General features: G+C 41.2%; 1 protein-coding gene across 1 annotated transcript in view; it reads left to right on the plus strand.

The window, feature by feature from the left end:
• Positions 1 to 15000, plus strand: part of LOC128615839 (retinoic acid receptor beta) — a 68681-nt gene that overhangs the window by 22042 nt on the left and 31639 nt on the right. The window contains exon 3 of the mRNA XM_053638181.1: positions 9025 to 9166. Within this exon, the coding sequence (XP_053494156.1) occupies positions 9025 to 9166 (142 nt within the window). The remainder of the gene's footprint in view (positions 1 to 9024; positions 9167 to 15000) is intronic.

The raw sequence follows: 15000 nt of genomic DNA on the forward strand, positions 1-15000 counted from the left end.
TGTCTTATGTCAAACATAAACAAATCTAATCCTTGGCAAATCGCTGTATTCTAAGAGCAATAAAACACTCCAGGACACGCCTCATTATTGATTAGTTTCCTATTATTTTATCCCTTCCACATCACATGTTCGCTCCGCCATCCCAAACTGCTGTTTTAAAATCATCTCATAGAAATTCCTTTTCCTAATTGTCCAAACAGTTCTCTTCATTAAATATTTCTGATCCTTCATTGTCTGCTTCATCGCGTTACAGAAGCATAAAAACACAAACACAGTCTGAGCAGATGGGTTTACATGCTGGCGTTTGTTTATCGTGCTTTTCTTCCCTCCATCTGAGGCGCAGCATTAGCATGGTTTGACGTGACCCTTTGTTTGATATAGACTCAGAGGTCTGATTAGAATTGGTAAAATGGCATGGAAGCATATGGGCCAGCAGAAGAGCATGCAGAAGAGCATGCATATGCATAGGCAGTGTGGAAAGGACACTCAGTCTCTAACGAAGCCAGAGCCGGGCTCTAAGGACGAGGCAGTCTGCTTACTCTGTGACTCGCCAAAATCCTTTTTGACATTGGGATCTTTCTGGCGTTCGTCCCCTGTCTTCATATTCTGTTTAACCTTCTGCTATTCCTCAGTAAAGAATCAAATTCTTTAAGGACAAAACAAAGGAAAGGCAATGTATATCCTTTAAATATTTTTTTTTTTTTTTTTTTTAAAGAATGATACTTTTTCATTTTGTTTCATTTGTATATCTACTCAGATACTGTGATGCTGACAAGGAATACAATGTATTCTTTATTATGATTAAGCCTGGCTTATAGGGTTTGACATACAGTGGTTTTGATTTGCATCAGTCACAGTACAATGTTTCAGAAGGACTGGAGAACAACAGAGTGCAAATGTCCTTCGAAAATGATTACAGAAACCTTACATGGTTATTTTTGGAGGATTTGTTCTTTCTTACTTTGGTGAGCTCATAACCTGCATTTTGAATGAACTGTGAGAGAAACTGTCGTCAGCAGTATATTTTATATGTTTATTTGGATGCTTATTCATTTTATGTTCGTTTTTCTTCATCCAGCTTCAGTAACCAGTTTATTTTGGTCAGGGCTGTGGTGCACCTCTGAAACACAGGGCGTGATATGGGAATACATCCTGAATTGGACAGGACTATGTCAGAGCCACCACTTACATACAAATTCACACACTCCATCACAATTAGGGGTAATTTAGTACTGCGTACATCTACTAGCATGTTTTTAGACAGTGGGAGGAAACCGGAGGACCCAGAGGAAAATGCAGAACATTCAAGATCGAACCCGAAACCCTGTAGTGGCGGCAGCACTGCTACGCAGCTGATTATGGAAATGTAAGTTGTGCTTTTTGGTTGTAGTTTAGATCGACTTCATGAATGTACATTCACTGTTGGGTTAGAGATATTTACAGCATTTACAGGTTTTCACTTTTTATTTGATGAAATTACTACAGCGCACTATGGGTGTGTTCGGTCATGTTTTGTTTTGAGTTCACCCCATGTCCTTTTTGTTTACATCGCCATGTGATCGAGTCCTGTGCGACATGGGTCCTCCTGTAATTGGTCTGTTACCTAACGTGGGCACCTGTTCTGAGTTTAGCCTTTAATTAGTGTGTCTATTTCAACCCTTTTATTCCTTTTTCTTGAGGTAAAGAATTGTTGATTGGAATCGTGCATTGCTACACGTCATTTCCCAGTATATATTTCAGTTCTGTGTTTTGTGTCTTGACCCTCACTTGTCCTTCAGTCTATGATTATGGATGTTCCTCTGACGACCCTGCCTGTCTGTGCCGTGGCCTACACAACACTATGGATGGATGGTCGTCCATTATGCCTATAAGTGATTGTTTCTGCTGCCTTGGATGTATTTTGCCAACTTTTGTCTGGTGCTCTTTAGCATTGAAAAATGCAGTAAATCAGAATCCTCAGGCACATGGCATTGGAATGGATATACTTCAAGAAATGGATGTATTTCAGAACCAGAAATGATAGCAGTCTCTTAATACATAACGCAGAGGACAAAGGATAACCCTGACGTTAGGTCATAGGTAAGAGAAATCTCTTCTTTGTATGTACAATCCCACAGCTCTGCTCTACACAACAGTCCAGATGGAGGCTGTCATCACGCCCACCTTCTGACAAAGAGTGGAAATGCAACATTTTCCTGCCAAAAAGTTATTCCTCTTGTCCTCACTTGCCCTTTTTAAGAGTCTGATCAGACTGATGGTACATGCTGGTATAATGAAGCATTATTTTTACCATTGTTTTTTTTTTGTTTTTTTTTAACATGCAGAGTCAGATGAGTCAGGAAGTATTTTACATTTTTGCATTTTATGGCATTTGGCAGATGCCCTTATCTTGTATTTATTTCATTTATACAATTGGGCATATGAGGGTTAAGGGCCTTGCTCAAGGGCCCAGTAGTGGCAGCTTGGCAGTGCTGGGATTTGAACTTACGACCTTCCGATCAGTAGTCCAACATCTTAACTACTGAGTGACTAAATAAATTTATTTAGTGCAATCCATAAATTATTGTCAAAGTCCATTGCAGAGATTAGAACACTGGCAGGTAACATTAAACTAGGGTAATCAATGAGCAAAAAAACAGGAAAACGGGCACGGGTCAAAACCAGGAAATGCAAGACATCCAGACTTTATAACGCAACCTCAGAATCACTTTTCAGAAACATTGCAACATTGCAATTGACAAGACAAAGGAACTGAAGGGTAGAAATAGACCAACGAGTCAAAGTAAAGCACAGAACAGGTGAACACGTTAGGGTAACAAACCAATGATAACACAGGTCTGAAACCAAAATAAAGGCACTCAATGCAAAACATAAGCAAAGCACACTGTGGGGAGGGGGGAGGGGGGTTTCTGACAACTAATCACACAATTCTTACACACTAGTTTAAGCATTTATTGGTTAGTTGTTAATTGCACTCGAATAAGGATTGTTCTAACATCCTGATATTCATGATGTCCGTCTCACTCTGTTGGATAAATGAAGATGCTGTGTATTACTGCATATCCTTAAATCATACTTGTGGACTGCGGAACTGCTTCATGAACAGGATACACTTGCTCACTGTATTTCAACACCACCTCGTGGGATCATAACTTTCCCTGTGATGGGTTTTAATACCTTTATTTACTCTTTGCTGTCTGAGTGTAGTGCTATAACAATGAGATACAGCTACAGCCTCGGCTGCTGCTTAGACAGAGGAAGAGAGAAAGGACGGGTAGAGCCATTCAGAACGAGAGAACGTAACGCGAGAGGACAGGCAGAGAAAGTGAGAAAAGGTAGAGGCGAAGGGTGATATTAGCCTTGCTGAGTGTGTTCTGACTGCCTATCAGAGTAATCTCCGTGAACTGCTAACACACACTCTGCTAATGTGATTTGTCAACAACGTGAAAGCAGTGTGACATTTTCACAAGAGAAACAAAATGGAGCATCTCAGCTCTGCTCTGCCCATAAGAACATCTAACATGTGGGGCAGAAATATGGATTTAATTGTGTAGCTGCTACCTTTATTCTCTAGCTCTCGCTATTGCTGTCCGTCTCTTTAGTCATCCTTCTTTTAAAAACTTTTTGCGAGTGCTGTAGTTCTTAGACATTATGTTTTTTGCGCATGATATATTTTGGGTTGTTTATGTGGAGGAAGACGTCGTATAAAGGTACGTCATTTTTATATTCAGAATCCGACGTTGAAGGCGTCAAGGGCAGGTGGAACAGATGATCAGTGTCAAATCAATATCAAGACGTGTCAGGTCTGAGTGAAAAGGAGATCAAATGCAGCTCCTGTCAGGTTTTAAATCAAGGAGGACATGGCGAGGGTGCAGGGAATGTCAATCTGTTTGGTGCACGCACAATCTCATTTAGATCACGCGCTTGAAATGCAACGATGCTGCTCGTATTATCATTACAAAAACGTGGCTGATGATGACACAGTCTGCAAAGCCCAGAGGGAAGGTTACGTATTGGATGGTTTGTGTTTGATCGCATGACACAGATCAGAGCTTTACTTGAGTCCTGAATGCCACCGCGATTCATAAGCTAGCCAAGGTTTTTTTTTCCCCCGACAAGCCCTTTTTAAATTGCATCAAACTTTTAAAAGTGGTATCAGGTAGCCTCAGGCACATGGTAGAAGGTAGACAGTGATGTTGTGTTGCTTTGTTGTTTCCTGATCTTGTCAGACCCAGCCGTTAGTATAAAAAGAAAGACCAACAAAAGCTGGTGGTGTTTCCGTTTTTTTTTTTTCCTTTTCCATTTTTGTTTTTTACAATGCATGACAATCCAGAAGTTTCTGGTCTGATTTTGCCAACTTTCCCCTTCACATGGAAAGTCTCTCTACCATGATTGACAGCTGAAGACTTTTAGGTCTGTCACTGATCCATGTTGGCTCGATATAGTGGTAAAGAGGTCAAGACCTGTATGGGCCCACCTCTTAGACTAGATGAGATTTTCTTGCCCAGACAGCAGGGTTGCCAGGGCTTAGCTAAATTTCCAGCCCAACTAAATTTCAGCAACCACACACAAAAAGACCTGAAACTAGGCCAAAAATGTTTGGAATTGGAAAAGGGAGACACTTTGTCTTCTTTTTCTCAGTCTTTGCATGAGGAAGAAGGCCATCATGGCGTGTACCCATTTTTAATTTGTAATATCTGCAGTACACCTTTTTATCATGACCTAGTACAGCCATTATCCAGTCCATAATCCACTCCGTAATCCCTTTTTCTTTGCAATCTTTACAAAAGTAACGGTTCTGTTTATTGTACATGTACTTACACCTAAATTGAAATAGATCCAATTTAATTCTTATTATTTGCTACAAAACAAGATCTTGGTGGACTATTTTGTTCCAAAAGTAGCCCAATTTGGCATAAAGACCGCGACCCACGACCCTGCCACCCCTACCAGGCACTCAAGGGACGGCAACTGGAGCGATGAAAATCAGAAACAGAATTCATCGCATGTTAGTTGAGACAGAACTTCTTGAATGTTTGTCCATCCATCCCTGTTTTCATGAGCCTTTCTTGCAAAGTAAAGGCCCAGGAAAAGAGTGGAAACATCCTGTAAGGAGACTGCAGCAGACATGACCAAGAGAGAAAGAAATTCAGGGAAAGGCAACAAAGGTGAAGAGTACTCGAGGGTCTCTTGTTCGTCTTGCTGGACCACCGAAAAGACCAGGTCTTTCTTCAAAACCCCCTTATCTTCTGGGATTTCATGTTTGAAACGAAGAAACAAAGGGTGCTTTTGTGTGCACCACAACTCCCTTTCTTTTTTTATCCCCGAGCTGTTCTATACCCCAGTTTTTCAGCTCCGCCTGGCCTTCACCTCTTCCATGTTCGACACAGAAACACACAAAGGCGGACAGTGACATTCTTCCCTCTTGTTCCATTCCGCTCAGCTAGCCGTAACCCGATGCAACTTTCCTCCTCCTTCGTCTCTCCCATCACCTTACTCCAGAACTCTACAGGTGTAATTAATATCCCGGTTGCAGCCCTCTCTTTCGCTTTCTCTCCAGGGTCTCCGGTGTCCTCTCTGCTTTCGTCTGCCGCGATAAGATGTCTGCGCGATTAAGAGCGAAAACTAATCCCGTACTGAATGCTCAGGCAATACAAAGAACCACCAGCGAGGGGGGTGGTGGTAGGTAGGGGGTGTGACGAGTAAATAATTGATTGGCAGCACTTTCAGTTTTCTTTTTAATCCGTAAATGAGAAGCCCAGCAATGCTTTATCCTCTTGTGTCACCCTATCCTGCGACCATTAAAATAACAAGATGGAAGATAATGATCCTAGTTAAGATGCTGTTTACATGGGAGTGGAAGAAGAGTGAGAGAGAGAGAGAGAGAGAGAGAGAGAAAGAGGAGTGGGCAGGATACTTCCTCCCCAGGATGATGGAGTTATTTTCACTTCATTAGGTTCATGGAAGAAGATCTGGACTAAGCCTGGTTGACGTTGATCGCGCTTATCGCTGTATCACTACAATGAGCTGGACTCTCATCAAAGACACGCACATGAACAGGCCACCGCTATCTTGTCCATTAATCTACTCCGTTTACATGCCACCTGGTCTAAGTCGTCCGAGAACAAAACCGGCCACGGCCGAACAACCCAGGAATTATCAAAGCATCAGCACCTCCGGGTCACTTTAATCACAGGTAACTCTCAATCAGAGAGGCAGAGCGAGTGACCGAAACTAGGAGTAAGGTAGGGATATACAAGTGAAGACGGAGAGAAAGAATGATTTCCAAAGGGTTTTCTTTTCTTAATATTAACAGTGGTAGCAAAAGAGGTTGCTGGTTCTCTCCTTTATCTTGGTCAGGGTCAGAGTGGATCCAGACCCTATTCCAGGAGCACTGGGCATGAGGTGGGAATACATCCTGGATGGGACACCAGTCCATCACATTGCACCATAAATGCACGATTTAGAGTTGCCAATCCACTTACTAGCATGTTTTTGGAGCATGGGATGAAACTGTGTGCAAACCGACGTGGACAAAGGGAGAACAAACAAAACTCAACACAGTAACCCGACACAAAACCCGAAAAAAGTTTGTGTCCACTATTAAGAGCTGGTACATCTCGTTGGTTCTTATTTATATATAGCAGTAGTGACAAAGCAAACTCATAGGGGGCATTGGTGTTTGATTTAGTCATTAACAACTAAAACTGTGTCCAAAGTGTGTTTTCATAACACTTTAACACAAAAAAATTCAGATATTTTCAAATGAATTTCAAAATTGATTGCACTTATTATTATTATTATTATTATTATTGTTTCACAATAAGTGCAATTTAGATTTATTTTTTGATAAATTATGTAGTAAAAAGACTTCTTGTTAGTAAGACCAAGCATTTGGACCCTGTTGTACACATACTGTACATGTGTGTTTGAAGAGGAGCAAGTCACTCATGACCGTTGTGTTGTGGTCACTGGGATGCATGGGGGCCTCTGGTGATGCATCACTACTGTAGCCTTGGGCACGGCAGCCAAGCTGAACACAATAAGCATCTGCTATCCAAAACCCTTTCCCATCTTCATCCATCAGAGGACGAGTGATGCGTAGGAAGCTGAGATCACCGTGAATAAAGATATCTATTAGCTGAATAGAAAGCGACGTGACCTCAGAGAGGTCACGTGATGTCAATCGAGGAACGCCACTGGCAGAGGCGATAGGCTCTAGCGCTAGCCGTTTCTGCCCTCCTCCCTAATACATTAACCATCATGCATTCTGCTCGGCCTCTAATGAAAGCATAAGGCCCTATCAGTCACTCAGAGTGCAAGGCAAATGGAAATTCAGTCGTCCTCAGGAAAGACACAGGCATGCCTCGGCGAGTGTGTGCACACACCCGCACATGACTAATCATCATTGCTTCCCACGGTGGAGCAATAACATATTAATATTCACTATAAATCCATTAAGGTTTTTTTTTTTTCTTCAAAATGTCCTCTTCCAAGGAAACCGCTGTCATTTTTGTGTTTCTCCGCCAGTCAGATGGATCGAGACAGAAAATGTTATATTCGTCTGAGGAAATCAGTGAACCTTGTTTATTTAAGTTTATATCACTATTTATAATGCAAATACGAAACACATCATCTTTTACATTTGTGTGGGTTTATATTTCGAAAGGCTTTTCCACAATGTTATAATGTTCCTTGCTAAAAATAAATAAATAAATAAAAAAGCCAACAGTTTCATTGGCAGACCATCTGGATTAGTCTGGATTCTTGCACTTAACGCAGGAAGACTAAACACAGTCTCACAGACACAGTAAATAAAATCATGAACGCAGATGGCCATGTTAAATATAGAGCCCTCTCTAGAGAATTCTATTAACTCTATCAAGTTCACCAGAGGACCTGTTCGTCACACAGCAGTAATTGGTTTAATTACTTGGACATCCTTGATTTGTTTAGGAAGACAGTACTTCACTGTGATAGACTTGTGGAAATACAATCACAGATTACTTACTGTATTCTGAAATTTCATTCGTTATCATTATGATTGATCAAAAGCAAAAAAATAAAAATAGCGAGACGAACGATGTGATTAGTTGTTTGAAATATGCAGTATATTCGCTTTACATTTGAATTAGTATATACTCTATATACTCACACTGGTTGTTGTTCACACCATTCTGTATAAACGCCAGATATCGTCGTGTATGAAAAATCCCAAGAGATCATCAGTTTGTGAAATATTCAAACCAGCGCATCTAGCTGCAAAGTGGCTGATGAGTGTAAGACGTGCACTCCTATCACACTGTAAATTTAGGATTAGGACCCTCACACTGACTCATATATACACTGCTTTATAAGGGATAGATCACTGCTGCTGTCGTCTAATGCGAGACCATAAATTCATCAGTGTAGTAGTGTAGTTTCTGGCTTCTGATCGGTTCGCCGTATCTCCATATGTGTATGTGGACTATGGGTGTGTATATATATATATATATAATTGGTCTCAACTATAGACTTGTGCAGGACTGTAATTTAAAATACCCTTGCCCTGACCAGGCAGTCACTAAGGATGCTGTAAATGTAGCACTAATGTTAATGTTAATGTTAATGCATGAGGTATTTCTTTGTTCTGTGAGGCAGAGCTTTTCAACCAGGTTCAGATGGTAAAAACAGAAACCATGCAGAAGTGAAAAGTAATGGATATACCATGGACCTCCAGGGTTGGGGGTTCGATTCCCGCTTCTACCCTGTAGAGCGTGCAGTTTGCATGTTCTCCCCATGCTTCTTCAGGGCTTTCCTCCAGGTACCCCGGTTTCCTCTCCTAGTCCAAACTGGCATTTCCAAATTGTCCGTAGTGTGCGAACGGGTATGCGATTGTGTCCTGCCATGCGTCCAGGGTGTCCCCTGATAGGCTTCAGGCTCCCCTGTGTAGGATAGGCGGTACAGAAAATGGATGCGTGGACGGATGGATGGATGGATGGATGGATATACTAATACTGGACATACTCTCTCTCTTGCTTTCAGGGTTTCTTCCGCAGGAGCATCCAGAAGAACATGGTGTACACATGTCACAGGGACAAGAACTGCATTATCAACAAGGTGACAAGGAACCGCTGCCAGTACTGCCGTCTGCAGAAGTGCTTTGCTGTTGGAATGTCTAAAGAGTGTGAGTGCTAAAACCCATGCAAACTAACACACACACACACACACACATGATTACATGGCTAAGGAGTCTGCTTTGTGTCCCAGAATGCACCCCAGAGTCTTGAAACGTGTAGACTCATGAGTTCAGATGGTGAATCCTAGGATAACATTGAAGATCAGCTCTGAGTGTTGTGTTGACCCCCATTGATTTAGAACTGCACTCATAAACATTATAGTAAACATTGTAGTGCCAGTATGTTCTTACTTCCTACTGTAGAGAATTTGTTTTTTTTTTTCAAAGCGCGAAAGGATGACAGTTAAAAAAAGCAAAGCACCACACACACAGTCATGAAGAGACATTATCATTTATTCAGATTTATTCCGTCTTTCCCGTCCCAGAACTTCAATTTTTCAATTTAAGCCGTGCGTACAAACTTTTTTTTTGCTATATTCAGGGATTTTATTTGATTTTTTTTTTTTAAGTTTTCAGAACATTTGTATAGAATCCGGTGAATGGAAGCGAATCGCACCATTGTCAATGCGACATTTTCCTTTTTAAAGATAACATCAATATCAGCAGTTTTCTGAATGTGGAAACGGCATTTGGAAGATAAAACTGTAGATACCTTTCAGATATGGGCGTATTTTTTTTTGCGTTTAAAGCATTTTCATACTCCACTGATTCGACTGACTTACTGCCACTTGAATCTTGATGCTTTCCTCTAGATGCACCCGTAGCCCACTTCACTGCTTGCTCCTTTAATTTAATAAATATTTTTTCCCCAACCTGCTTCATCAGACAGCACAAAGGAAATTGGAAAAAAACATGATTAACACTATCGTGGCACATCAGGACACCGTAGATTCACCCATTGCTCCTATAGTACCCTTGAAATAGGGCACTTGGGCTGCTGAATGCATCATTGCGCCGTCTGCATCCTCGTGCTCTTGTCGCCTTGTTCTCACAGATTGGAGTGCTTTGCATTTCACACGTTATTGGAGCACGTCGATTGCATCAGCGTTTATGGCTCCTGGTCCACTTCATGCTCCATTTACCATGAGAGAAGAGGTGATTCTTACCCGCACGCTTTTCTGGGACAAAAGAACAATCCAGACGGTGATTTCTTAATCATTCATCCCGCTCTTCTTTCTTTATTCCTTGCGTAAAGGAGCAGAGGGTGTGAAGCTATTGTGCTGCTGGGGAACTCAAAAAGTTTATGATATCAGGGATCCCACAGGTATGGCAAAGTACGAAAGCTCATTCAAATAATTTCATAAAAATATTTTTTTTTAAAAAACTTTTATATAATCTGAATAAATGGTTATAATATGTTATAGTATAATATGTAGTAAGGAAAACTACAGACTTTCCTGAACTGATTTCGCAGGAATCTCAATCGCAAGCAAAATAACAGCATTTTAAAATCTGATTACCACCAAAAGTGAAAAGCAAGAGCTTCACGGACAATTTGCCGAGGTTTGATAGCAAGCTGCATCGATTAGGCTTATGTCTAATTCACACTGGCACGTAGCTGTCCAACAACTTGATCAAATCCTGGCATTCATCCGTCCATCCATCCATCTTCTATACCGCTTATCATTCCTTCTGGGTCACGGGGAAACCTGGAGCCTATCCCAGGGAGCATCGGGTACAAGGCGGGGTACACCCTGGACAGGGTCCTGGCATTCAGTGTGTCAAGAAATCACATTTAGCTAGCAAACTAATGTTGCTCTTTGTTAAACTGGTGCTTTACCCAATATAATCTTTGCAAGAAGATAGAAATGGAATGGAATATTTTTCTATGGTTTGTTAAAGTTGAGGTGTCAAAGGATCCTGCTTTCTGGACCTGCCTGATCCATTCTGATGCCCTACCTCTGGATGGAGCTCTCATCAACTGGAGGCTACATTCTGCCACTGTGGACGACTCCAAGCAGTGCAGCCTGGAGACTGCTGAGGATGGTACCGCTTGAAGTACCATGGAAATGGTTTTGGACCTCAATTCCACATGGACATTCTCTCTGTGGTTGCTGGGACTACGGTTGCTGCTATGGCCTTGAGACTGCAATTACCACATCTAGTTGTGCACTCGGGTCTCCTTTAGTGAACAGTGGACTAGTTCAACAAAGACTTCATATAAAAACCATAATGAACTTTCCTTTACTTTCACACTATCTGTTGTTATCCAGATGAGGACGGGTTTCCTTCTGAGTCTGGTTCCTCTCAAGGTTTCTTCCTCTTAACATCTTAGGGAGTTTTTCCTCGCCACCGTCACCACCGGCTCGCTCAATAGGGATAAATTCACACACTTAAAATCTGTATCCTGTGTTTATATATTTCTATAAAGCTGCTTTGAGACAATGTCCATTGTTAAACGCGCTATACAAATAAAATTTAATTGGAATTGACTAAGCACAGTAATCAATTTTGGCCCAAGCCTGATTTGTCCTCATTTTTTGGTCTGAATTCAACCACAGCAACATCCAGTGGGTTTTCCAAGGCTACTGCACATATTACTTTTATTCACATTATTCATAATTTACAATAGCAAACTACTATTCACATGCAAACGACATGCTCACACCCTTGAAAAAGATCGAGTAAAAAAAAAAAGAATGTTTTTTTCAAGCATTTGAAAATCTAATAAAATCATTTAAAAAATAAGTATATACAGTTAGAATTTTCTAATTGACACAATGATAACAATTCTAGACAGGAGGCTCAGAAATGTGAACCGTGTTGTATGTCTTGTTCAAGTATATAACTTCTTAATACTGTAAATTTAGCCATGTGTCACTGCACATCGCATGGAAAGCTAAAACAGGTAACGTTATTATTAGTGTAAGCAGCCTTAAGGAAGATGTCAGCATCTGGCAGTCACGTGGTGAGATTCAGTCCTCCGGGTGATGCTGGAGAATCATTAGGATACAAAGGCAGCTGTAGATCTCTGTCTCTCGCTCTCTCTCTCTCTCGCGCGGATGCTATCTCAGGTTTTTTAGATCTTTGAGCCCAGAGACAGAGAGAGAGAGGCGGGGGAGAGAGGGAGGATAAAAGGAGAATACAGCTGGCTGTGTTAAAATCCCTGGAGAGAGAATGGCTTAGGCCTGGTTATGCTGGCACTTCTCTCCTCATGAGCTTTCACCAATCATTCCTCCATCCTGATCCGCGTCCCTCTTCCCCACATTTACTCTGCGCAGGAATGATATACATGGCCCTCACACACTTCTGCTCAATCTGTCACCACTTTACTGCCAGAGTGTGTTTGTGACAAGAGCAGGGGAGAAATATTGTGTTTATTTCCCGGGGCATCTGTCGCGATGGTGGGTCTCATGCTGCACAGATGGCCGGCCTGGATGGGAACATGATCGACACATGCTGTTAACATAACCACCTCTCTCTCTTACACACACACACACACACACACACACACATATATCCAAAGAATGCTCCTGAGCTGAAATCAAGAGAAAAAAAACTGAAGCGGGGATGACTGGTAGGCCATGAAGCCATAAAATAAATGAATAAAATAAATCGTACCTTCAAAAACATATGCTCAGAAAGATCCAGGGAAAGAAAGGATTCTCTCGCAGTTATTTATTTATTCATTCATTCATCATTCAATTTTGTTCACAAAAATGTCATTAGTATGACTGAATATTTGATAGACTAGCCGAAAGGATTAGACAAAGGTGTCTTAAGAAGATGTATATTATTATATATAATTTAATGAACAAAGTAATTAAACCCCCTTATAGCACAGCGCTGTTGAATTCTCGAATCTGATTGGTCAGAAGGTGTTGATTAACTCTTTGTGCAAATTTTTTTTTTTTTGCGAAAAACTGCGCAAAATTGTTTTGCACGCTCTTTCGCAGTGATGTTCGTTGGTAAACGAGAGCTTTTAGCTGTACTCGTGTTCGACGCACACGAATCGAAGAGGGCTTTGGCTGAATGCGCGTTGTGACCGCAGTAATTGTAGAAAAATTGCAAGCTCCTCCGAATATCGCGTAGTTTGCTTGATTTTGCGTTTATTTCTGCGATCGCAAAATCACGCGATCCTGAAGGGACTGACTAACAAGTTGAACACCTGAATCGACATAAACGGAAATGTTTCGAAAATATTTAGCCTTTTCGGAAGGAGTCTCCAGGGTCAGTGCTTTGTAACACTCATAGGGAAATCTGTAACTGGTCAATTTTCTTCAGGACAGAGGGCTTTGTGCTTAAAAAGAGAGAGAAAACAAATTGAGAAAAAAAGAGTTGCTGGTGAGGGAATGAATATTTATAGCTGCTGTAAAACAAGTAACTTGTTAACATTAAACGTAGCTATAAATGGAGAAAAAAAAAACGTCCATTGTGTCATTCTTTAATAAATAAAAATTGTAATTGTACTGAAATTGCTGTGGTATAAGAGGAATAAAACACGTGAGGATGTGAACGTTGGTGATTGTCGTCCTATAACAGAACTCCCTGATGTGTTCTATTCCTTACTTAATCACGCATGTAATTGCCTCCATAACACTAATGAGGTCGTACTCCTTTAATAGCAATAACTACAACCAAACATTTCCTACTATTTAATGTTCCATCCATCCATCCATCTTCTATACCGCTTTATCCTTTTCAGGGTCACGGAGAACCTGGAGCCTATCCCAGGGAACATCGGGCACAAGGCGGGGTACACCCTGGACAGGGTGCCAATCCATCGCAGGGCAATTATTTAATGTTATTTAATGTAAATCATTCAGCATCAACTGATTAGCCTTTTGGACTAGAAGAAATCATGAACGAAGCGCGTACAGCACATTATCATAGCGCTGTATTAATAAGATCAGTCTAACAGAGAGAAATACAGTGACCTATAGGTCACTTTCTCTCTGTCACATGTAAGTGCACTCCATTTCACGATCGTTTCTTTAAGAGGGGCTCTGAAATAAAAACCAAAAGCCCCTGAGCCCCCTCTCCTGTCCGCTAGCTTTTTATTTGTGTGTGTTAAGTACTGCTCAATAAAAGAGGCGATTAAGCTGATAATCGCTGCTAAATTGAGCAGAAAGAAAGGCACATTAGGAGTACATTTTTTTTTTCTGAGAGATCCCACAGGTGGGATTTTCTGCTGGATTTATTTCCTCAGGTGGAGAAGAGTATTAAATGTCATTTATTTAATGGTGTTCTGTCCTTTGCATGATGAAGGGAGGCTCTGGCTGTAAAACAGAAGACGGAGCAGTCAACTCTGAATCGTATGTGCTCCTGACAAAGAAGATTTATCTGAATATGAGTGTGCAAAAAAAAAACCCAAAAAACACCTCTATATGATGCGTCTCGAGTTTCACTACAGTAATGCGAACAACTTCTCGGCTGACCGCGGTCAAAAGGTGACTCGACCCGCAGTACTCGTCTCATTGGGTAACAGTTTAAAGAAAACTGAACCTCAGCAGGCATTGTGTCATGGACTCCATTAAGTCTCATTGTACCGCATCACATTTAAGGTAGCCTTCCTGTCAGCTCGAAGCAACCCAGCCATTCTCCTCTGATCTCCTCCAAAATGAAGCTCACCGGATGATTTTTTAATTTAAATTTATTGCATAATTCTGTTCTCTAGAGACTGTTTGGTGTTTAGGAGATCTGAAATATTCAAACCAGCTTGTATGACACCAGGAACCCCAATCCGAGTCACTGAGATCACATTTTCCCCCTCATTCTGATGTTTGGTATGAATATGAATCGTATAGTATACATGCAATGCACATACAAAACCTAGATCTCACACATACCACAGCGTAGAGTCAAGTGACCAGGGCGATTGGTGTTCAGATCATGTATGGGATTAGGAGAGCCTCTGTGCTACTGATAATGGCATTTACCAC

The sequence above is a fragment of the Ictalurus furcatus genome, chromosome 12 (assembly GCF_023375685.1).
Source record: "Ictalurus furcatus strain D&B chromosome 12, Billie_1.0, whole genome shotgun sequence".
Lineage (NCBI taxonomy): Eukaryota > Metazoa > Chordata > Actinopteri > Siluriformes > Ictaluridae > Ictalurus > Ictalurus furcatus.